Source organism: Sciurus vulgaris, assembly GCF_902686455.1.
Source record: "Sciurus vulgaris genome assembly, chromosome: 16".
Lineage (NCBI taxonomy): Eukaryota > Metazoa > Chordata > Mammalia > Rodentia > Sciuridae > Sciurus > Sciurus vulgaris.
Window position 1 is genome coordinate 48524917 of NC_136477.1, and position 23966 is coordinate 48548882.

General features: G+C 35.6%; 2 protein-coding genes across 6 annotated transcripts in view; one reads left to right on the forward strand and one right to left on the reverse strand.

Moving 5' to 3' along the window:
* The first annotated feature begins 180 nt into the window (after window positions 1–180).
* Window positions 181–23859, forward strand: ASB14 (ankyrin repeat and SOCS box containing 14). Of its 5 annotated transcripts, none has more exons than XM_079116467.1 (11): window positions 181–471; window positions 1036–1160; window positions 4325–4378; window positions 4836–4969; window positions 5066–5224; window positions 9720–9965; window positions 13833–14004; window positions 14444–14987; window positions 16537–16690; window positions 17422–17622; window positions 22925–23859. In XM_079116467.1, the coding sequence occupies exons 2-10, from the start codon at window positions 1042–1044 to the stop codon at window positions 17598–17600; spliced, it is 1761 nt and encodes a 586-aa protein (XP_078972593.1). In that variant the 5' UTR covers window positions 181–471; window positions 1036–1041; the 3' UTR covers window positions 17601–17622; window positions 22925–23859. The 5 variants fall into 5 exon arrangements, with proteins under 5 accessions (XP_078972593.1, XP_078972592.1, XP_078972591.1 ...); XM_079116466.1 differs by lacking the exon at window positions 22925–23859 and adding an exon at window positions 18029–20491 and having other exon boundaries at window positions 942–1160; XM_079116465.1 differs by having other exon boundaries at window positions 185–471; window positions 973–1160.
* Window positions 19380–23966, reverse strand: part of APPL1 (adaptor protein, phosphotyrosine interacting with PH domain and leucine zipper 1) — a 39837-nt gene continuing 35250 nt past the window's right edge. The window contains exon 22 of the mRNA XM_079116457.1: window positions 19380–23002. Within this exon, the coding sequence (XP_078972583.1) occupies window positions 22856–23002 (147 nt within the window). The 3' untranslated portion in view covers window positions 19380–22855. The remainder of the gene's footprint in view (window positions 23003–23966) is intronic.

Below are 23966 nucleotides of genomic sequence, written 5' to 3' on the forward strand. Positions count from 1 at the left end.
AGTTCTGTAACCTAAGGAAAATGTAGGTACAGCTACCCAGTGAATTTGGACCACTGAACAGTCACTTTAGATAATTTAAAATGTTTGACCTCTCTTAAATAGGAAATTAATTCTTATTTGTAGTGGCTATGTGCATGAGTCTTAAGAGAATGAGTTCTCTTTGCATAGCCAACCCTCTGCAAATGCTTTTTAACCTAGGAATAAGATGTTTAATCCTTTAAGTTTGATGAATCTAGTAGAGAAGAAAAGAGATCATGTTTCTAAACAGAGCTAAACCACATGTTAAAAAAAAAAAAAAAACCAAGTAGAATGTGCCAGACTGTCTTATGATCAAGTATTTATAGTAAAGCTATTTATAATGATCCTTACAGGGGAATGGAGATCCTAAATATAAGTGAAAATTCTGAGGCATACATGTGCAAATCCTTAACAGTGAAAACTTCAGTGCTGTCCTAGAGGATATAACAAAAGGTAAAGTCTTTGGTATATGATCAAACCTGTTCTATACTAAAATAGTAATGTTCTTTTAAACCATTTGGATTTTGCCTAATAAAATACATTGCTTTTACTACCACATTTATATGTTGTATTAAGGGAGTACCATTAGTCCTATAACATGTTTATTTTTATTGTTTACTAAAGAAAATATAACTTTCAAAATAGTACTGTATGTAGGAAATGTATTCTTTTGGTTGAGTGCTATAATAACTGAGAAAAACTGACAAGGCAAGTCTAAAATAGATTAAACATAAGCATTTTCAAGTTACTATGGCACTGACCTAAGTCTTATACAAAAGATTGTTTTCCTGAATAAGTTTTAAGTAAATGGTTACTCATAGAGACTTAACTGTTTAAAGTTTATGGAAAAAAAATTTTAAATGAATATTTTGTTTTTCTAACTTTTGCATTTTCTTAGTTTTTAAATCTTGTCAACTTTTTAGTTTTCTAAATTTCACTTCTAACTTCAAGCAGCTGATAATCTTTTCACAACTGGAAAAATATTTTTATTTCATTCTGACTTTAAACCTGTCCAAGTTTCACATGGATAATTACATCAGTGATGAAGACACAGACAATGACTTTGACACCCAGCTCATCATTCAGCAAAGTTTACAGGATATTTACAAGCCAGAAACAACACAACATGCTCCTGATGAGAGGTAATGGCTTTCTCAATGGCAGTGTGGTATTAAGTATTCAACAGCTAAAATTGTTGTTAGCATTACTCTACTATTGTGCTGAGAACAGGAGAGAGAATACAAGGAATTTTATTTAAATTTTATATTATTTTATTTTATTTATATACTGGGATCAAACCCAGAGGTCTCATCCTTGCTAGGGTAGAGTTCTGCCACTTAGCTACATCTCCTAGCCAGGATCTGTCATTAAAATATGAAAAAAAAACATGATATCTGAGCAGACAAGAAAAACTTTTAAAGATTTCAGAATTTGATCAGTAAAGAAAACAGTTGAAGGAGATTAACTGGAAATCTGGATGAGATCAATCTAGAAATCAGAAGGAAGAAATTAATGAGGTTTCTGAAGGATTAGAGAAGAACTCTAACACATCTTGTTCTCACGGAGAACATAAGTCCAACCAAGACACATAGAAAATTATTTTAGTGAGATAAGTGAGGATGGAGTCCAGTCTTTGATCTACTCAAATCAAAAGGAGGAATTATGTAAATTTAGCCTTTCTGAAGATGTAGATTCTGTTACTACAGTAGTAGAAGAGGACCAGTGGCTCCCTCTGTAGTAAGAATCTCCCTGGATATGGGCAGTTCACGATCAAGTGCACCTAGTCAAATGCTCTCTTGGATGATCAGCTGCTTCAGCCCCCTGAGGTAGAAACCATTGTTTTTTTGGGTGGGGGTAATAAACCCAGTTTGCTTAGGATAGTGACTTCTCTTTGGCTTGCTGGCGGTAAACTGGATAGATGTCTTATAATTAAATATGGAGACAATAAAGTATAACAAACTATTTTTTTAAATGAAACAAATTCATCACTATGTGTCACACTATTTTAAGCACTTTGTACATATTGACTCATTTAAATTCTAATTCTCATTTCTTCTCTGTGAGGTGGGTACTCTTATCCTCATTTAGAAATAAGGAAACTGAGGCACAGAAAAATTAAGTGACTTACTCAAGGTCACAGAGCTCATTAAATGAAGAGCCAGGCAGTGTGACTCCAGTCTGTGTTCTTAACCACACGCTTTTTCTATACTTTTGTGTCCACTTTAGGAATAACCTTTAAATAATGAAAGTTTTATAAAGAAATTGGGCTTATTATGTTATCTTTCATAACTTTGTGATTAAAATTTTAAAAATGTACAACTACATAACTGAACTCCTAATTTTAGATTGAAAGATAAAAGAAATTTTGACTAAGAGGATTGAAATATTTCAGAGAAATTGAAATTGTAGTTATACATTTCATTTATTAGACTTACAAGAACTGTATGATACTTAGGATGGATTGCCGATTTGGTCAGGCACTGGCAGGAATTAGAAAACTAGAATATACGTATGTCATGTAGAATAAATGGCTCTACCCAAATGTGTGTACAACAAATATGTCCTGATTTTTAAATTTAATTTAATTTAATTTTATTTTTATTTTTATTTTTGGTACCAGGGATTGAACCCAGGGGTGCTTAACCACTGAGCAACATTCTCAGCCCTTCTTTATATTTTATATTTAGAGACAGGGTCTTGCTGAGTTGCTTTGGGCCTAGCTAAATTGGTTAGGCTGCGATTGATTTGTGATTCTCCGAGTCGCTGGGATTACAGGTGTGTGCCAATGCGCCCGGCTCATGTCCTGACTTTTGGAACCTATGAATATGTAACCTTACATGGAAAGAGGAAATAAAACTGCAGATAGAATTAAGGTTGCTCATCACCTAACTTTTAGATAGGGAAATTAGCCTAGATTATCCAGGTAGGTCCAATGTCATCACAAAGTAAAAGAAAGAGGCATGAGAACCTGAGAGATAGCAGAGAATGCTGGCCCAACAAAGCTGGCTTGGAGGAAGGAAGAAGGGGGTCCATGAGCCAAAAACGCAGGAGGCCTCTAGAAGTTGGAAAAAAGCAAAGAAACAGATTCTTTCCTAGAACCTGCAGAAGGAACACAACCTTCCCAATACTCTGATTTTACTCCAGAGAAAGCCATTTTGGATTTCTGAATTACAGATCTTTAAGATAATAAATGTGTTGTTTTAAGCTACCAACCATGTAGTAATACATTACCACAGATATAGAAATCTAATAGAATACTAAATCTTTAAGTGCAGTTTTAAATGTTTAAGACAATTTAATTGACTAGGGAGTAGAACAGATTGTCTAAGGGAATTTATTTTCTTCAACCTGGGTTCATTGAATTATGAAGGAAAATGGGAAGGGGACAATATAAAAAATTCATATATTGAGCCCTAAAGCTTCAAATATTTTAATAAAAGCATTTAAACTGCTAATAGTGTTTTATATATATGAAATATATATATATATATATGAAATGTGAATCTGTTCTCATTTTTCTTATATTTGTTCACATTTTTATATTTGTAGATGGGCACAGTACATTTATTTTATTTATTTATTTTATGTGGTGCTGAGAATCAAATCCAGTGCCTCACATGTGCTAGGCAAGCTGTACCACTGATCTACAACCCTACTCCCAATAATAGTGTTTTCTGAGCACAAATTCAGACCATGAATAGTTTTAAAAATTCACACCCTGATTATTTACTATTCTTATTTTTTGCTAGAATCACTGACATTAGAGAGTGACCATTAAATTTTGCCATGTGATGGTGTGATATTTCATTCCCAGGCAAGTTTGAGTCAGGTTCAGCACCACGGACTGAGATCCAGGCTGCCACATAGTCCTTTCCCTGAAGAAGTTAACAATCTCATGAGGGATGACAGACATAGGAAAGGAGTTTCCCTAGGATGTGTTAAGGGGCACACTACATTTTACATTTTAATAGAAGTATCCCCCCCGCCCCCACTCTCTCTCTCTCTCTCTCTCTCTCTCTCTCTCTCTCTCTCTCTCTCTCTCTGTTTCGTTTTGTTTTGGGTGGTACTTGAAGATCAAACCTGGGGCTGTGTACATGCTAGACAAGTGCTCTACCACTCAGCTACATCCCTGCCAGCACCATTAGAAATATTTCTATTTAGCCTCAGTCCATTGCTTTATATGGGAGTTCACCCCTGATTAAACTACTGCCTTTATCTTTACCTTTTCTTTTTGGTTAAATCAGATTCCTTAGTTTCCCCCTCAATTTTGGAATTATATATACATAATGTTTTTTTTCCTCTGCAGCTTCCATTCCTTTTTGAGTGCTGACTATAAGAAGATAATTGAAACCATAGAGACAGTTAAGTACTCTTCCTATTCTTCCCTAAACTTGTGTTAAGATGTTATGGTGAGGTGACGACTGGTAGCATTTTCTCTCCATACTCAGGAAGTCTAGAAGCAGGTTCTTCCAAATGCTGAGCACTATGGAGGTCCATAGCTGATTGTCTAGAGTCTGATGTGATTTTCTGAGAGAAAATTCTTCAGCATAACTTAGCAGAAGAGCTCCTGGGTTCTTTTATTGACAGAGATATTTTTCTGTATGTAGCAAGGCTTGGGGGGTGTTCTCAGACCCAGATGTTGTGCAGTGTTACATGATAGGCCTTAATGTCTATCCTGTGACATTTAAATGTCTTTTTTAAAAGGTGACACTCTGATTCTGTTGTCTTATGCACTACCTTTACTGGGGGAATTCAGAAACAGTATGGGTTGCCTTGTATGTGTGTGAAATGTGAATCTTCTCATTTTTCTTGTTAATAGGTGAGGAAGATGCATTGTCAGACTTAACCAAGTGCCATTCTGCTTTTGATGAAGCAGATGGGATAGGGTGGATTCCCCTGCATAAGGCTGCAGTACAATTAAATAAAAACATTTTAGAAATAACCCTGAAAGGTAAACCCCCTTTTGTTCTTCCTGATGCTTCTGAGAAATAAATTTAAAATTGATTTTTGAATCTTAACCTGTATGATAATGACGAATTTATTTCAGCTTCAAAATCCAGTATGTGGGAGCAAACCACCCATAATGGTGAAACACCACTTTTTCTGGCTGTCAGCAATTGCCTCTTAGAAAATGCCAGTTTTCTTCTTCTCAATGGCTGCAATCCAAATGCTAAGAATTTCGAAGGCAATTCTCCTCTTCTTACAGGTAAATGACTCCTCTCTTGAGAAGAGAATGTTGCTCTATCTCCCCTATGCCCACAGGTTTCAAAGACAGCTAGCTCTCTGTGCACAGTTGCAACACTATCATTTTGGTCCCAGCTGACCAGCATGGGATCCAGACCCTCAAGAAGCTTTCTGTAGATCAGTTTGTGAGGTGGCCTTATGCAAAATCTCTGCCCAGTTAGGAGCAGCTCATGCATAGTGCCTTAAGAGAATCAGTCAATTCTGGTGTAAGACACATACAGAAGGGAACAGAGTCATGGAGCATAGATGAAGGGCAGGCCGCTGAAAATTATTAAGCAGGTAGTTAGATCTCTAGATTTCTTCTTCCACGTTGCATGCTGGGACAGACTCCTCCCTAGCCAGTAGAATTCTGAATGTTTATTCCCTGAAGAGCGTAAACAGAGGGTCTCTGGACCAGAGAATTTAGGTGAGAGTAGGAGTACTTAATTGAAAACACTGGAGAAATTAAATAAACAGACACTACCCAACTCTCCTCCCACAAGGAGGCATCCTCCCATCAGGATCCTAGAAAGCTGGCAGCCAAGCCTTTATACTCTCCAGAAAGAGGCTTCTCTGGAGAATCTGATCAGCCCAAGAAGATCTAAAGATAGTGACACTGGGGGCTTCAGCAACAAAAAGCCAAAACACACCAACCAGTAGTGAAGCCCATGGTCTGCAAGCCCCACCCACAGTTTAGAATTTCCAAGCGGCATAGTTGTCCCAGATCTTACTCATGAGCAGATAACCAAAGAATACCTGAGGAAAGTCTTCAACAGAGATAAAAGACTTGACGGAAACAGATTATTTAGGAGAAATAAATGGTAAAGGAAATTATTAATTTCTTCAGAGAAGTTAAAGAAATAAGAGTACAAAAAAAAAAAAGGCCAAGAACAAAACAAAAAAATGGTCTTGAAGATTAAAAATATTAAAACAGAAATTTAAAAAAACAAATAATGCTAGAAAATGAAGTTTAAGAAAGCTTTCAGAAGATAAGAAATGGGAAACAGTAAAGGAGAAATAAGACAATTAGAAAGAGGAGCAATATATGAATAACAGGAGTGACAGAGCAAAGAAACAAGATAGAGGTACTCTATCATCAATTTAAAAAGTCAAAATGATAATTTCCTAAAATAAGAGACATATTTCCAAAGTGAAAAGGCCAGGAGATGAATTCAAAGAGACCCAAAATCCTCAGCACTTTTTTCCAGTATTAGAGCAATTAGAGCACTTTCATAGCACCTTATAAATAATTATTAACAGAATTAATACTGACTTAACCAGAGGTATCTAGCAAGATTCCATGAACATTTTGTGCCCAAGAATTGGTGAGTGAATAATGAGATGGGTAAATTCAGTTGTGTTAGCATCTTGAGGAACCAAGAATCATCATGCAAATGTGCATTAACAGCATTAACAGCAGAAGAAAAGATGGTTCTCAGAGAATTTTGGTTAACAAAATTAATAAAAAATAGCTTTCAGAAAATTAACATGCATAACTAGACAATGCAAGAATAGAAATGAAAATATTAATGATTTTACAAAGAGGTGTGATTATGAGTCTTTTTTCTTTCTTTTCTACATATTTAGTCAAAACTTTTTATTTTATTTTTTAAGAAAAAGCATTTTTAAAAAGGCCCACACCTGGGACAAAGAGAAGCTTCCACAAATTTCCTGAAAGAGAAAAAATTGGAACATATCATATACAAAAGATGAAAGATCAAAATAGTTTCAGAGTTCTCAACATTAACTAGATGCTTGATGAAATTGGTGGAGAATAGTTTCAGAAATTCTTTTTTCTTTAATTTTATTTTTTTAGTTGTAGGTGGGCACAATATCTTTACTTTATTTATTCATTTTATGTGGTGCTGAGGATCAAACCCAGTGCCTCACATGTTCGAGTCATGATTCCAGTCCTAGTTTCAGAAATTCTGAGGGAAAATTATTTCCATCTTAAAATTCTATATTTAATTAAACTATTAAGTCTGAAAGTAAAGGCATAGAAGACACATATTTTCAGATGTTGAAGATCTCAAAAACTTTTCTCCTTCTTACACCATTAATGTGTTAATAATGTAGGACAGAAGAGGTTAAACATGAGGAATTTTCAGGAAGCAGTTTATTTTAGCTGTAGCAGTTCAGAGGGGGCTCAACCCTAAAAAATCTCTGGACTGAGAGTCTGGAAATCCTTTTAGATTTATACTCAATGGGATGATTACGTGATAGTGGGTAGGGACATTTTACAAGTTTTTTTTTTTTTTTTTTCTGCAGACATGGCATTTACAAGAAAGAGGAAGCTACAAACCATAGTGCCCTCTGCAGAAATTTTTGCTGATAATCCTGTTGACATCCTTTGTAAAAATCTTTCAGACAAGAGAAACTTGTATATTACAATAGGGTGAGGGTCTCTGGTCTGCTTCATTAATGGAGCAAATGTTCTACCAACATGGAAGTAAACTAGACATGCCAAATAGAAGGTCCAACCCAGGTGGTAGGCAAATGAGATCCCCAAGATGAGGGGGAATGGCACTCGTAGAATGGCAACATGTTTCAGGCACTGAGCTCCAGGTTAGAACAGGTCAGAAGAGCTGGACACAGTGGTGCACACCTATAATCCCAGTGACTCAGGAGCTTAAGGTAGGAGGATTGCAGGTTCTAGACTAGTATTAGCAACTTAGTGAGACCCTGTCTCAAAATAAAAAAATAAAAAAGAACTGGAGATTTAGTTCAGTGGGTAAGCGCCCCTGGGTTCTATCTTGGTACCAAAAAAGAAAAAAGAAAAATTCAAAAGACTGCAGGTTTCTTCAAGATACAATAGACTTGAGACAGTTTAGAGAGTTGAGGGTTGAATTAGTGATAAGCAAATCCAAACCTAAGCAAAGACTGGGGGTGTAGCTCAGTGGTAAAGCACTTACCTAGGCATGCAAGCTGCCTGTGGTTCAATCCCCAGCACCACAAAAACAAACAAATTAGGTAAATGAAATGTAAATGCAAGACAAGTATTAACTACAAGGAAAACAAAAGATGTACAGGAAAGGAAACATAATTAAGGTTCAACTTTTTGAATAGCAAATATAATAAAAATAAGGGAAATACTGAATATTTATCTAACAAAATTGTCATAAAAAGTACTAAAAGGATATGGAATGAGAAATGTGTATGGTGAGCACAGAAGAAAAAACTTCATTTTCCATGAGAAGTCAAGTTACACCGAAACTAAAAAAATTTAAAAAGTGGCAATGTAAACAGGGCTATTTATAAATATAATTATTAATAACAAATAATCAGCTAAAAGATGCTCTAGTGAAGGAAAAAGAAGGTTGTAAAAGGATGGAGAACTCTGTAGTAATTGGCTCTTTAAGACTTGAAAGAGTATAACTTTCATGAAAATAGTGAAAAATTAGAGAACAGCTACAGAGCACTACTTGGAGGTCTCATCTTGGTCTGTCCCAAGGTGCCCTTAGGCTTTGCATTCACAGGAGGAAAAAAACCAAAACACTGAACAGAAGAGCCTTCTCTGAGAAAGCCCTGTATAGCATAAGAATGAAAACTCTGGATTATGTCTAACCTCTCTAAACCTCAGTTTTCTCATCTATAAGATAGGGATAATAGTATTCATCTTGTGTGTGTACAAGTCATATATAAGAAAGCATTAAGCTGTGAAGCCTGTCATAGTGATATGATGGTGAGAATTGGTACCTAAATATTTCCCTGTTCATAGATATGGTAGATGCTGGGTTATAGTGAAGCAAACTCATCAAGAGATTTCTCAGAGACTTCAGATCACCAATGTGCAAAGTGAATTTTTTATTGATTTGTTTATTTATTTAATGTGGTGCTGAGGATTGAACCCAGTGCCTCTCATGTGCTAGTCAAGTGTGTTTACCACTGAGCTACAGCCTCAGCCCCTGCAAAGTGAATCTTAAAGAAAGTGATAGTGTATACAGGGTTCCCAAGTCTTTGGGGATGTGTGTGTGTGTGTGTGTTGTTGTTGCTTTGTATTATAAAATTATTTCTTCACAAAGAACCTCAAGGGACTTTCTGTATAATACACATTTCCTATAGGTTCAGCCACTCATCCCAACATGCAAAATAAAATTGCATTTTAGTCATTTGTTTGCTGAGGTAGGTTCTGTTGCTGTTTTTTCTTCTTTTAAAGCAGCGACAAGCATTTCCAGGACTGTACTGAATATGTAAGTTGTTATTTTCTTGAGAAAATAAAGATACATGAAAACTTTATATGTATGAGCCAACTAAGCAGCCAATAGACATGAATTAGTTATGGCTATCAGAAAAAATAAATAAATAGCCCATTGATATATTATTTGACATACACTGTATTTTATGTGTTTGCTAAATTCATAATGCAGGGGCATGGGAGTAGGTGGGAAGAGCTCCTTCAGAAGGCCAAGGGACACTAGCTGGTATGACACTCTAGCCTTACATCAAATATAATGCCCACCTCACTTCTAATTTCTTAGCTGTTCTACGTGACTCTTATGACATGGCTACCTTGCTGATCAGTCATGGAGCGGATGTAAATCTACGATGTGCCAATGAGAGGACCGCTCTCCATGAAGCAGCCAAACTGGGCAGACAGGACATGGTGAAGCTTATGCTGGTTTCTGGAGCACACCCTGATCCACGAAGCTCCTATGGATTCACTCCACTTGCTCTTGCTGCCCAAAGTGGACACACTGAAATCATGGAATTATTACTGCAGAAAGGCAAGATTTTCCATATAGTCAGCATACTACCAGGGGGTAATTTGATCCCAGTGTTCTCTTCTTGATGAAGAGCTTCAGAATAATAGAAGTTAACATTGTATTTAAGATCAACTTAAATGTTTGGTAAATTTGTGTATTAATGTTGGACTAAAAAACCTAAAATAATCAAAGACTGAATTTCTTATTTGATGTGATATAATTTCCCTAAAATTATTGCGATGCAGGGTGACTCTTATACTGTTGGGGGCTGTGCCCGTTGGGATGGCGCCTGGCGGCCAGCCAGAGGTTGCTTTGATCACATCGGCAGTAAGGAGATTGATTAACATAAGCACACACAGGTGATTTGTCATTGGCCGTATTCAATTAAGTCCCCGCACACAACCTGTGCACAGGTGTTCCCAAGTGCTCCTGCTTGTGCCTGCTCGCTTTAACCTTTGCCGTGATAGGGCAGCTGGCTCCTCGCCTGATCTCAACTAGCGTGGCCCTGCCCTCCACCTCCTGGAGGGGATATAAGCGGGCAGTAGGCAGAAAGAAGAAGCAGCAGTAAGCAGCAGCAGCTAGCAGACAGAAGGAGCAGCAGTAACCAGAAGCAGCTAGCGGAGAGAAGCAGCAGCTAGAAGAAGCAGCTAGCCCTCAGATAGATAGCACCTAGTTCACAGGATGCAGGACGCACCTCTAAGATGAAGCAACAGAACTTAGATCTCTGATAAGCGTAGAAGCCTCTCTTTCTCTAAAACTTTCTCTCTAAGCAAAGTTTCTCTTCCTCTAAGCAAAGTCTCTCTTCCTGATAAGCAAAGTTTCTCTTTCTCTAAGCAAAGCCTATCTTTCTCTCAAAGTCTCTCTTCCTCTATAAAGTAGTGAATATAGGAAAAGTAGTTTATTTTCCAATAAATACCCGTGCAATTGTTGCCCTGGGCGGCGACATTATACTTAATGTTCCTTTAGTATTCTTAGAAGATAGTTGTTTTTTTAAAAAAACATTTTTGTGCCGATGCCCTTTCCTAGAATCAAAATCAAAGTCACTGCAACATTCTGTACATACTGTTGCTACTTATGCTAAGTCATGAGATAGTTTAATCTGTAATGGAATAGCTTTGAATGTTAGGAAATTATTCCAGATTTCTTCTCTTTAGATCCCAGTTCTCTGTTCTATTAATAATCAAAACTTCAAGAGAAGGGGAAGATGATTTATATTTATTTTTTAAAATATATATTTTTAGTTGTAGATGGACACGATACCTTTATTTATGTATTCTTATGTTGTTCTGAGGATCCAACCTAGTGCCTCACACTTGCTAGCCAAGCACTCTACCCCTGAGCTACAACTCCATCCACCACTTTATATTTATTAAGTACTTTCTACACAACAGGCATTAAGCTGTTGCCTCATGGAATCCTTTAAAAAGTCTGTGAGACAGATATTAATCTCATTTTGCACTTAAGAGGTTCGCAGATGAACCTGCCAGTTATAGGATTTCTCTTCAAACACGCTTCCTCCCTGCCCTCAGCACTGTAACTGTGGCCGTTTTAGATGCTGGTTTAACTGGCAGGGACTCTCAAAGAACTCTGGCATTTACAAGGTGTAGTGGCATACGACTGTAGTAACAGTGACTTGGGAGGCTGAGTCAAGAGAATCAAAAGTTTGAGGCTAGCCTTAGCAACTTAGTGAGTCCCTAAGCAATTTAGTGAGATGCTGTCTCAAAACAAGAAATGAAAAAGGGTACAACCAGAGAAATGAAAAGTTGTACTTCATTTGTGTGCAGTGAATCAAAATGCATTCTGCTGTCATGTAAAACTAAATAGAACAAACAATAATTTTTAAAAAAGAAATGAAAAAGGGTTGGGGATGTGCTCAGTGGTAAAGCACCCTTGGGTTCAATCCCCGATACCAAAATACACACACACATACACACGTAAGGCAACAAATTTTCAATCCTTTACCCTTCAAAAAAATCAGGATCATTTGACTAGAGGGAGTTCAGTGATTAAGCATTTCCCTTAGCCTCCTTACAAAGTAGTTTACACAAAGTAACTATTTTAGTCAGATTTGTTGTCCCTGTGACCAAAAGACCTGATGAGAACAACACAGAGAAGGGAAAGTTTATTTGGGGCATATGGTTTTAGAGGTCTCAGTCCACAAATGACTGACCAACTCCATATCTCTGGGTACAAGGTGAGGCAGAACATCATTGTGGAAGAGTGTGGCGGGGGAAAGAAGTCAGGACATGGCAATCAGGAAGAGAGAACACAAAATATAAGCTCCAAAGACATGCCCCCAGGGATCCACCTCCTCCAGCCACACCCTATTACCTATAGTTAGTTCCTAGTTAATCCATAATACTGGATTAATCCACTGATTAGGTGAAGGCTCTCATAATCCAGTCATTTAACCTTGAAAATTCTTGCATCATTTAACACATGAGCTTTTGGGGGACACCTCATATCTAAACCATAACAGTGACATAGATAGTAAATGGCAGAGCCAGCATTTGAAGCCATATCTGTCTGGTCCTGCATTGCTAGATGGCAAGATGTTATCATAGAAATAAGGCCTTGGTCTGGAAGATCTTTGTACGAATCCAAACCATCTTGCTCATTTACTAGCTTGTGTGTCTTTGGGGAAGTTACTTAAAACTCAGTAAGCCCTAGTTTCTTCATCTTTAAAATGAAGATATTAGCACCTACTTCTGGGGTTTGCTGTGAAATTTTGAAATGATTATGCATATAATGAACATTCAATAGAAGAAGGTATATTAGATTTCTTAATGCATTCTAGGCATTCTTGGGCAGCCACTATACCCTAATGATTCTTATCTACACTAAATGAAAACCACTATATCTTCTTTTTAAATGAGTTATGTGTCCAGAATGCTGTCCTTAACTTTCATCTATCCAAATGCTACTCTTTCTTCAGAGCCCATTTTATTGAGAAGTCTTCCAGAACTGACCCAAACTTTTCTCTTTCTTTCACCTCCCAGCTCCCCTCAAAGCCCCAGCCCTAGAACTTCTAGAAGGCATTTTGCCTGTACTTGTATTCTTATCCACACCACTCACATAATACTTAGAATACAGATATAATATTTCTTTATAGCTATTAGAAATCCCCATCTTCAGTTTAAAACAATTAGTGTCTTTTACTATGAATAGTCCCTTAAGAACAAGTTAAAAAAGAACATATGCCCCTTTCCACCAAAATATCATTTGATGTCATGGTGATATAATTCAGTTGGTTATTGCCATTGTATATGTAAGCATATTGTGAGGTAAGTGGGCTTTGTAGACCAGTTTAGAAATCCACCTTTTTTAAAAATATTTTTTTAGTTGTCAGTGGACCTTTATTTTTGTTTATATGTGGTGCTGAGAACCAAACCCAGTGCCTCACACATGCCAGGCAAGCACTCTACCACTGAGCCATAACCCCAGCCCAGAAATCTACCTTTTATGAAAGTATATCTACTAGAAATTTTTAGTTCCAAACAACTTATAAAATTATTCTGAAAGCCAGCTTATCTATAATTTACAAACTGCTTGTACATTCCCCCCACCCCTCACCAAGAAGTTTATAAATTGCTTGAGAAAAGAGCTACCTATTTTATTTCTTTGATTTTTAGGTCTTTGCTAAAGTAAAGTAGGTATGCATTGATTGATTTTGGTGGTAGTGATATACTTTTTTAAATGTTTAGTTGTAGATGGACACAATACCTTTATTTTATTTATTTATGTGGTGCTGAGGATCGAACCCAGTGCCCCACACATGCAAGGCAAGTGCTCTACCACTGAGCCACAATCCCAGCCCTAGTGATATGTTTTTAAGATTGTGTAAATACAATGGAAAATAATTTTTGCATAATGACTTTCTCCTCTTAGGTGCTAATGCTCATGGTCAGGCCTCTGATTCCTCTTCCATCTTACTTGAAGCTGCTAGAGGAGGAAATCCAGACTCCGTGACTCTCTTGCTAGAATATGGAGCTGATGCCAACATCCCTAAGAATTCAGGCCACCTGCCCATTCATGTGGCAGCTGACAGAGGGCACTTATTGTAAGTTCAATTACATCATTGTAAATATTAGAAATAGTAATAGCTGACTTTTTTAATAAACAACTTCTAGGAATTTTCTATTTTTTCTCTGATCCAATAACCTAAACTTTAAAAAAACAAATCTCTGGACCAGTTAGATATAGGTAAGGCCAAGTATCCTCTGTAGCTACTAAAGACACAGAACTGTTTGCAATATGGGAAGCTTTGGGACTCAAATGACTAGGCTGACATTGAGTTTTAAACCCAGACAGTAGTGCCATTCAGTTTTACTTGGTATCTATGCTGCCAGACAAAGGAATTAGCTTTTTTATTGTGGAAGGGTTCTACCTATCACTTGATACTAATACTACATATACCGTTAGTATAAAAGAATCATAAACAGGCTAACTGTGCATCCTGATGAAACCATTTTGAAATGTACTTTGAAATTCTTTCTCAGAGCTCTAAAGATGTTGGTTCCAGTTACGGACCTTGCTGCCATTAAGCGGAGTGGGATCAGTCCAATTCATTGTGCAGCGGCAGGAGCACACCCTCAGTGCCTGGAGCTTCTCATCCAGGCTGGATTTGATGTGAATTTCATGCTAGATCAGAAAATTCGTAAACACTATGATGACCAAAGGAAATCAGCTTTGTATTTTGCTGTATCAAATGGTGACCTCTCTTCAGTTAAGCTGCTTCTGGGTGCTGGAGCTCTGCCTAATCAAGACCCAGTTAACTGCCTGCAGATAGCCCTTAGGATGGGTAACTATGAGCTGATAAGTCTACTGCTAAGACATGGTGCCAACGTCAATTACTTCTGCAGAGTCAACCCTTTGCATTTTCCATCAGCACTGCAATACACACTGAAAGATGAAGTCATGCTTAGGATGCTGTTGAATTATGGGTATGATACAGAACGATGTTTTGATTGTCCTCATGGGGACAAAATTCATCCTTCCTATACTTTTGAAGGCTGGACATCTACAGTTATTAAAGATACTATGGTAAGGGCAAGGGTTGTGGCTCAGTGGTATAGCACTTGCCTAGCATATGTGAGGCACTAGGTTCAATTCTCAGCACTGCATATAAATAAAATAAAGGTTCATCAAAAGCTAAAAAATAAATTTTTTAAATGAATGCAGCCATATATTTCAGTTATATTTTTTCCTTTATCTAGTTAAAATGTTGCTGGATTCCCAATACCTGTACCCCTTGGGTTTTGGCTTTTTTAGCATTTGATTAGTTTTCGTTGGTTACTTTTCTGATGAAAAAAAAAAAAAAGTCACAGTATAGTTGACTGCTCCCTTTTGAGATTTTTCTCATGCCAATCCCCTAGTTTTTTTTCTCACCTAATTGATCACTCAATGTTTTCCCCAGTTTGAACTTGTCCCTTGGATTTTCAAATGGTTGCTACTTTTCTGTTCATTTCTAATTTCATCTCTCCAAAAGGCCCTTCTTAAGTAGTCCCCTTCCCCATCACTCTTATCGTGATCATTTCTCTTGTAGAATTAGACTTTCTGAATATTATCTTAGTATTTTAGTGATTGTACCCCCACAAATATCCTGTTACATGTCTGTGCTTAGCACATAGTAGATGCTCTATAAATCCTTGAATTCATATTACCAAAATTAAGAATAAAAATGAAATGGTAAATTGGAAAAGCACCTTGAATCAATTTTGCAAAGTGACAGGCAAAATATTCTTGTATTTATTATTTTTAGGTGATTAATGTAGAACTTGATTTCTATACCATTAAATCAGAATCAGGGGATATCTGGTATTTCATGACTGTTCATATAGGATTACTTGATTTCTCATCTGGACATCTTATCTCAGAGCATGTAATTATTTAAAAGCTGAAACGATAAGTTTCATATATCAGGGTTGGATTAAGGTACTGAATAACAGAAAAACCCCCAAATAAAAACTTTAACCAAATGTCAGCCAGGCATACTTCACATGCAGTCCCAGCTACTTGGGAGGCTGAGGAGAGAGGGAGTTTAAGATCAGCCTTAGCAACATAGTGAGACAGTCTCAAACCAAACCAATTGCCTCACTCCCCCTCATATTGAGGGCAGAAGTAAATAGCCTTCTAACTGAACAGTGTCATGATTCACAGAAACAGCTCACATCTGCATTCCAGCTTGCAAGAAGAAAGGGAAGAGAAAGCACCACAGACCTTGCCCTTCTTGCGTGGTATTTGGGGAGTTGCTCAGGCTTCCATTTACTTCTCATTGGCTAGAGGTGAGCCAGGTGGCCACACACCAGCTGTAAGTGAAGCTGGAAAGTTAATCTTTATTGCAGAGAGCCAGGTGATCAACCAAAGGAGTTAACAGATTTGTAGCAATCTCTGCCACAACCTCATTACCTCTCATATGGTTCTGCTGAAACAGTAAATATTTTTTTCCAGATGTTAGGACTAAGAAATTAGATGAGGAACTGAAGACCTTGGTTCTTGACTTTGAGTTTAGTATTCTTGTGATTACTATGCTAAACCATAGTTACTTTTAATGCTTTTCATTTCTTTTCTGATTCCTCCCCCCCCCCTTCAGTTCTGTGAAGTAATAACTTTGTCATGGCTGCAGCATCTCTCTGGAAAGGTTGTTCGAGTGATGCTTGATTATGTTGATCAAGTTCAAATCTGTTCAAAGTTGAAAGCTGTGCTCCAAAAACAGGGGCTCTGGTCAGAAATACATTTTATCTTGAGTGAGTATCTGTCTTGTAGAAAACTTTTACCAAAATACTAATCATATTATTTGTTCTTTAGAATACTCTTTGCATTAAAAACTTGAGCTGAAGAAACCAGAAAAATATTATTCCTTTCTAAAAACAAGTTACTGTTCATGACTACATTCAAGTTGTACTTACCACCATTTTCCAGTAGATAAAATGTTAGGTAATTGCTTATTATTATAGGTAGGTAACACTTTTTTCCCAATCCAATTAACCCATGACTATGAAGGAACATTTATGACATGGCAATAAAAAACACAGATAAAAAAAGATCTAAATTTGTAGGGGATACCAAATGACACTTTTCCAAACCAAATTCTTTCAAAGGTGCACCTAAGTCAAATTAAGAATTTATTTTATCCTATTTCCCCCTGGGTGGGGATCTTTAGTTTTTGCCCTGTCCCTGATAGACAGAATGGAGGCAGTTAATAGAGTTAAGTTCTTAGGGTCTTATAGGCGAGATGCACAATTGATTTGTCTTTGGATTCCAACTTGATGTGCCTCTGAAATCATATCTATGCAAGGGATTGCAATGAGAATTGAAAATTTTTCCTTATTGATATTTGCATTTAGTCACAGCCAATGCAAATCCTGGTGGCTTAAGTATCTCATACATTTGCTAACTAAACCCTAAGATCATTTAAAAAAAAAAAAAAAGCAATTCTTTCTCCTTTTGGATAACATGCCTATTTCTTCCATTTTAGCAAACCCTCGCTCCCTAAAACATTTGTGCCGCCTAAAGATCCGCAAGTGTATGGGGCGCTTGCATTTACGCTGCCCAGTCTTCATGTCATTTCTTCCATTGCCCAATCGTCTAAAAGCGTACATCCTTTACAAAGAATATGACCTTTATGGACAAGGAATTTTTACTGGAACCTGGTAATCAAACTATTCTAGAGGAAAAGGTATAATTCTGTAGCTTATTTTCTTAAAATGCAATTTGTTTTCTATGATTCATGTATCTTACTCAGTAACTAAAATAACAAGGTAGTCTACCTTCTTTAAAAAGTTGCTCTGAACACAATCTTTCAACATATAAATGGTTAGAATTCTAAAGCTAGTTTTAAAAAAAAGCAAAACCTAACTAGTGAATATTTCAAGTAAGTAGTAATTCTGTAGTAATCTTACATTAAGTGTATAAATTCAATTTCTGTGTGCTCAAAATAATGTATGCCATCTGATAATTTTAGTTTTTTTTTAATAGAGTCTTAGTGATTGTTTTGAATATATAGTGACTGTATTACATGCTGTGGAAGTAAACTATCCATGTGCCAAAGTCCCAGCTCTTTTTTTTTTCTTTTCTGTACTCAGGATTGAACCCAGGGAGGCTCTACCACCTACTACTGGACTACATCCCCAGCCCTTTTTACTTTTTATTGAGATAAGGTCTTGCTAAGTTGCTGAGGCCAGCCTAGAATTTGTAATCCTCCTGTCTTAAGTAGCTGAGATTATGGGCATATACCACCACAACTGGCTTTCTTTCTTTGTAGGCAAGTAGAGGGATGGGGTAATTCAGTTAATTCAAATAGAATGTTCAATTGAAAGTTCATCATTAACAGGAAACACATATTCCCTCCCTCCTCCTTTCCAAAAATTTTTGGTTATGGCTTACCAATTATTGATTAGTATAATTAATGCAAAGGAAATTAAAAAGTGTTTTCAAATGGATAGGCTTATGCTGAACATAGCCTGCTAGTGGATACAGAGAAGTTCAATGATTGCAGAAGATGTCAGATTAAATTATTTCTTTATATTCTATACTGCATATAACTATAGAATGTTAAGTTCAATTTTTTATTTCTATGCACTCTAAGTTGCATCTAAGTATAGGTTTCTGTATGGAGATAGTACAAAAAGAAACTGAAAAATATTCATTCAGCCACATCTATGTCAAGTTTAGAGGGCACATCAACAGGGACAATAGAGGTAGAATGATGTTCATTTTCTCCACAATTCCATTAACTATATAGCTTTGATTTTAGATATTCAATCTTAACATTTTTTAGCATAATAGTCCATTTTAGTGCAACTAAAACTATGATTTCTGATGCAGGAATTGATTCATGGTTACAGAGACTACTTCAGTAAGCACAAAGACTTAGAATTATATTTAGTTTTTTACATTTAAAATTTGCAAAACTAGCTAACAAAGTTTTTTTTTAAATCAAATTGCATGTGCTTATAATGAAGTGATAGTTTATATATATGCAGGTACGTCAATATACAAAAATACATTTAGGATATACATGTACTTACATAATTCTAAAATTAATTTCATCTATTCCCTCGACTTTGTAAAAGTATATATACATTTTTATAAAATCCAAAAACAAATTAGAACACAAGTAGAACTTAAGTTATATACTAAACTACAAAGGGTATACAGCATGAATATATATTACTATTAAAACCACAGGTTCAAGCTACTTACGTTGGAAAACATAACTATTTATCCCTTTGAATTAGAGGAATTTCTTCAAGTAGGACCCAAAAGTCTTAAGTATACGTTGTCTGTAACATAGGTAGGGTAATTATCAAGAAAAGTTACTAGTAATGAATTATAGCTTGCTTTTACAACAAACTTCCCAGTAAATGACATCATCATTCAAAATTACTTGGAGAAATAAAATTTGGAAAATATATCAAATATTTTATACAAAAAGACTGTACAAAAATCAGACTTTATTATACATTAAAAAAATCTAACAACATATTTCCTGAAGCCTTGTCAGCAAATGCCTATTTTGACAAAATGAAAAAATAAGTTCTCTGGTCCTACATGTATACCATGATCACATAAAGGTGAGTTCTTCAAATCCAATTCTAAAGGGAAATGTTACATGACTTAATGGTACATTGCATGATTAACTGTATCAGTGAAATAATAATTAACCAATTCACTTACATTACAAAGTCACTGAATATACAAAGCAATTTTACACATTAGTTACAATTTAATCCCCAGTTCTTGTATTAACTAAAGTAAATTACATATGAGTACAGCCACAAGAGATTGGTTAAAAAATATAATATGGTTCCAGTTTCAAATCTTCATATTATTAATTAATGTAGAACAGAAACTTCATGAAAAAAAAGTAAACCAAACTTGCTAAAAATAAAATGAAGGGTTTGCCTGTTACAATTGGTATATTTAAATATTTAAAGTATAATTCAAATGCAAGGAGGTTGTGAAAATAAACATTTTCATTTTATTCAAGTGGCAAAAGGTTTTGCTAATAAATACGCTAGGTTATTAAGGTCTATCAACATTTGTAAGATGCAAATTTTAAACACTGTGGTTCCTATATATACCTCAAAATTAACTCAGATGCCTTTATCACATGAGATTTTATGTTACCTAGGAAGTTCTGCACATCCTATTGTCCTTTTCCCAAGAGTAACAGAAACGACAAATTTAGTTTGTGGATCCTGTGAATTCTTTTAAAATTACACACAAAGTAATCATTGTAGACATGACAAGAACTAGATTAGCTTTAGGGACTTTTGTTCAAGGTACCAGTTTCAGTCCCTCATTAGCAAATTTTCAAACTTCTGAAAGGATACAGTAATAATTGATTTTTTTAATCTATTGATTTCATTACTATAATTACAAAAGTACTGTCACATAGTTAGCAGAATGTATAGCAGAATTAGGCAGCCTTAATTTCTTTCCCTGAAAAAAAAAATGCAGTTAATTTCTACAAACCATTAAATATATAAGTTTATGTCAGAGAAAAGATATCCCCAAATCTAATCCAACTGCCATCAAAGCATGTCAGAGTTTCTGAAGGGGTTTCAGAGGAGGAAACAACAGATCAACTTGAACATTAAGATGAAACCCATGAGCAGCTTTCTTTAAATGAAAAGGAGAGCTTATTAAACTTGGTGCTTACAGGTCTGCAGTAACAGAATAGTTCATATAGTTTAATAGTAATGGAAGAGAAGTTGAATCATTTAAAAATGCTAAATTTACTCATGACTTCTATTTGGCATTGGAATGCATCTGTCCTATGGACATGGGCATATTATTGTGATAATTCTTATGAACATGACTTAAAACTACAAAAAAAAAAAAGGAACAAGTCTGTTCAGCATCCATATGTCTACCAATACCTTTTAACTCTAGCTTAAACTTTGATCCAGAGTGCTAACAAAGGGCAGCACTTTGCTACCATGCAAAGGACCAACCAAGTAAAACTGCCTCCTAATGATGACTTCCTTGTAGGGCCACAGATTTCATGTAAACTTAGTGAGGTAACATATAAAGAAAAGACTTAATGAAACTGAAAGTTTACCAATCTCAAAAAAGGTTTTAAAAGCATGAATTCCCATGACTAACCAAGTACTGACCACTTAATTTCAACTTTAACAAAAGGAATGATACAATATTGTGAACGCATTCCCTTTAGTAGGCACAAAATAAACTATTAATCAAAAAGTATTCCATGAATGTCTACTTTCTTACTACATGTTTTAGTATCATAAGGCTTTAAGGAGTATTAAATAATCATTACTCCCATTTGGCACATGGATAAAAAGAATATCATGAAGCTATGTATAATTACCCCACTCCTACAGAAAACAATGTACAAACACAGTATGAAACTGAGCTATATTTTGAAAGCTTTTAACAGATGCCATTTCTAATTCAGAACTAAAAGGAAAAAACTACATTATCAAAGGACAAAAGGATTTTTCCCTTGTGAAATTAGTATTAGTGGCTACCCTACTGAAAAATTTTAAATGTATAACTATGTAAGATATTTTACTCAATATATTTAACTTGTATGTATATATAGGTATATATTTTTTTTCATGTAGAACACATGAACATAACTTCTATAAACCATGTTTAAATCTGAGCAAAGAAAAAGAAATCAATTTCTGACAGAAGATAGGCAGTATAGAAATGTTATTTTAACCCTGGTAGCACGCTAAAATTCTTCCTTTGTCAACTTCCCCTACTAGCAATACCAGGCAATTTCTTTTCAGTCTTTAATGGAATCAGACCTTTTACTCATTTGTAAAGTATTTACAATAATTAGTGCAACTATTCTATGCTCATAAATTAGTTATTTGCCTCTGTGAATATAAAGTAATGATTCAGAACTTTATCAAAATATGGGATTATGAAAATACTGGGCATATCAGTCTTATCAGTCTGAAATTTAAAAGATTACATTTTCTAAACTAAACTCTGGAAATTTCTACTTTTAAGCAGTAAACATAATTGTTATATCACTTCCTTTGAAATGTCATTTGATTATCAGTAAAAATCATTTCACATAATGCTGAAAATACAATTATCATCTTGTAACAATATCTTTACAAGTCAGTCCTAATCTAAAATTTGAACAAAAAAAATCTTTTAATGGATTTCAAAATCTTATTTTAATCATTACTGCTCTGCAGTAACAACTGAAGTCCCGACCTGAGAACTGAGAATATGATAATAAAATGCCAAGGGCTGTATCAATCTTGAACCAAAGACAAAAGCTTTTTCACTACTGGCATTAGGCGTAATACATCAGAGAAATGTGAGCAATCCAAGAAAGTGCCCTGCAATCAACAGTAACACCTGCCACAATTGGAAACCTTAAGTCTAAAATCTCTAATGATTTAATACAAATTCTATTGCACAGTAAAAATTATTAAAATATTTGCAAATTTGTAGAATTCTCTGTAGAAAGGGTCATGTTGTTGAACACTTCTTCACTGCCAGCAAAATGTTCCTAATGAAAGGGAGGGAGCATACTCATGAATATATGAACCTAAGAATGAATTATTTCTGATGGGCATAGCTAATTACAACACAAGATTAAAAGTTAAAAATTTGAAGGAAAAAAATGTTTGAGCAAGTATAATTCCTCAGCAATCTACTTTAGGGAAATAAGGAAGTTTTGTTTAGACAAGTGTAATTTAATGTTAATGCATAGTATATTATTTTTAAGGAAAAAATGTAAAACTAAGTCATTAAGTTCAATTTTTTTTTTTTTTTTTTTTTTTACATGAAGCTAAAAACAAGCAAATATAACATGTAGTCTCCTCCTTGGTATTCCGACATTGTTGTTACCTTGTGCCATTTCACCATTTCAACTGGGGAGGGGGAGGGTTGTCAATTAAAAAGTAATGGTAAGTTTATGCTTCTGATTCTCTCTTCTTTCCTTCTTCTCCCAAATCACTCTCTTCTGACTGGCTACTGCTAAGAACAACAAACTGCCCCTCACTACTGGCTTGGTTTGTTCTACTGGAAGCAGCTATCAACCGACTCTGTTCTTCCAAGTCCTAGTGGGAAAGAAAGAAAAGGAACTAAATTAACTGTCTACAGTCAAATGAAAACTATGCAGCTAAAAATACAAGAAAGCCACTTCAGTCCTTTTGTCAAAAACACTTGTATGCATAATTCTAGCAACCCCATAAAGAGAAAGGCTATGCCCAACCATTGCTACACCAAAGTAAATTTGGCATCATTCTAGAAATTCTATGAAACCCACAAACCAAAATCTCTTGTATTTTCCTCATTTTCTTTTTTATAGCCAGTAATTGAATTCAGGCCATAATCTCTTACTATATAGGACATAAGTAATCTCAATTCTCAGAAAAATCCTCATGACAGATCACCCTGTACCTCATGCCTTCCTCCTCTTCAGACCCCTTGTCTAATTCATTTTGCTAAATCTGATATCACCTTCCTTCAATAAGCTACCAAGGGAAGTCTGAAGACTTCAGTGTCATCTTTGCCATTGCCCCCTTCTTTGTCCATACATCCAACCCATGACCAATTCTTATTGATCTTTTCTCCAAGTATCCCACAGCTTCTTTTTTTTCCATTCCTATTGTCAATGCCACAACCCATAAAAGGCTCTTACAGTGTCATGTATCACCTAATCAAGATTTTGTTTGGAAAATTGTGTAGCTTAATATTATTCTTTTGTGGGCTTGATCCCCAGCATTGAAAAAAAATTATCCTTTAATGGATAATGAATTGATATTCCTAGCAACATATAAAATTTAATTCATCTAGGGGGCAAAATGGTTTTCAGCAATGACAATTAAGTCCATACAACCTCTCAAAAGAGTGGCTTTGACAAGACAACCCTTATTGGAATATGAAAGTTCTGGTATGTTCATTTAACAGGAAGTCACACAGCAGACTTCAGATGTTACCCTTTTCTGCCATGCTATGAATCATCTGGTTATGAAGTGTATGAGCAAGAAGAAACAGACCTTCATTTGAAATTCAAATCTG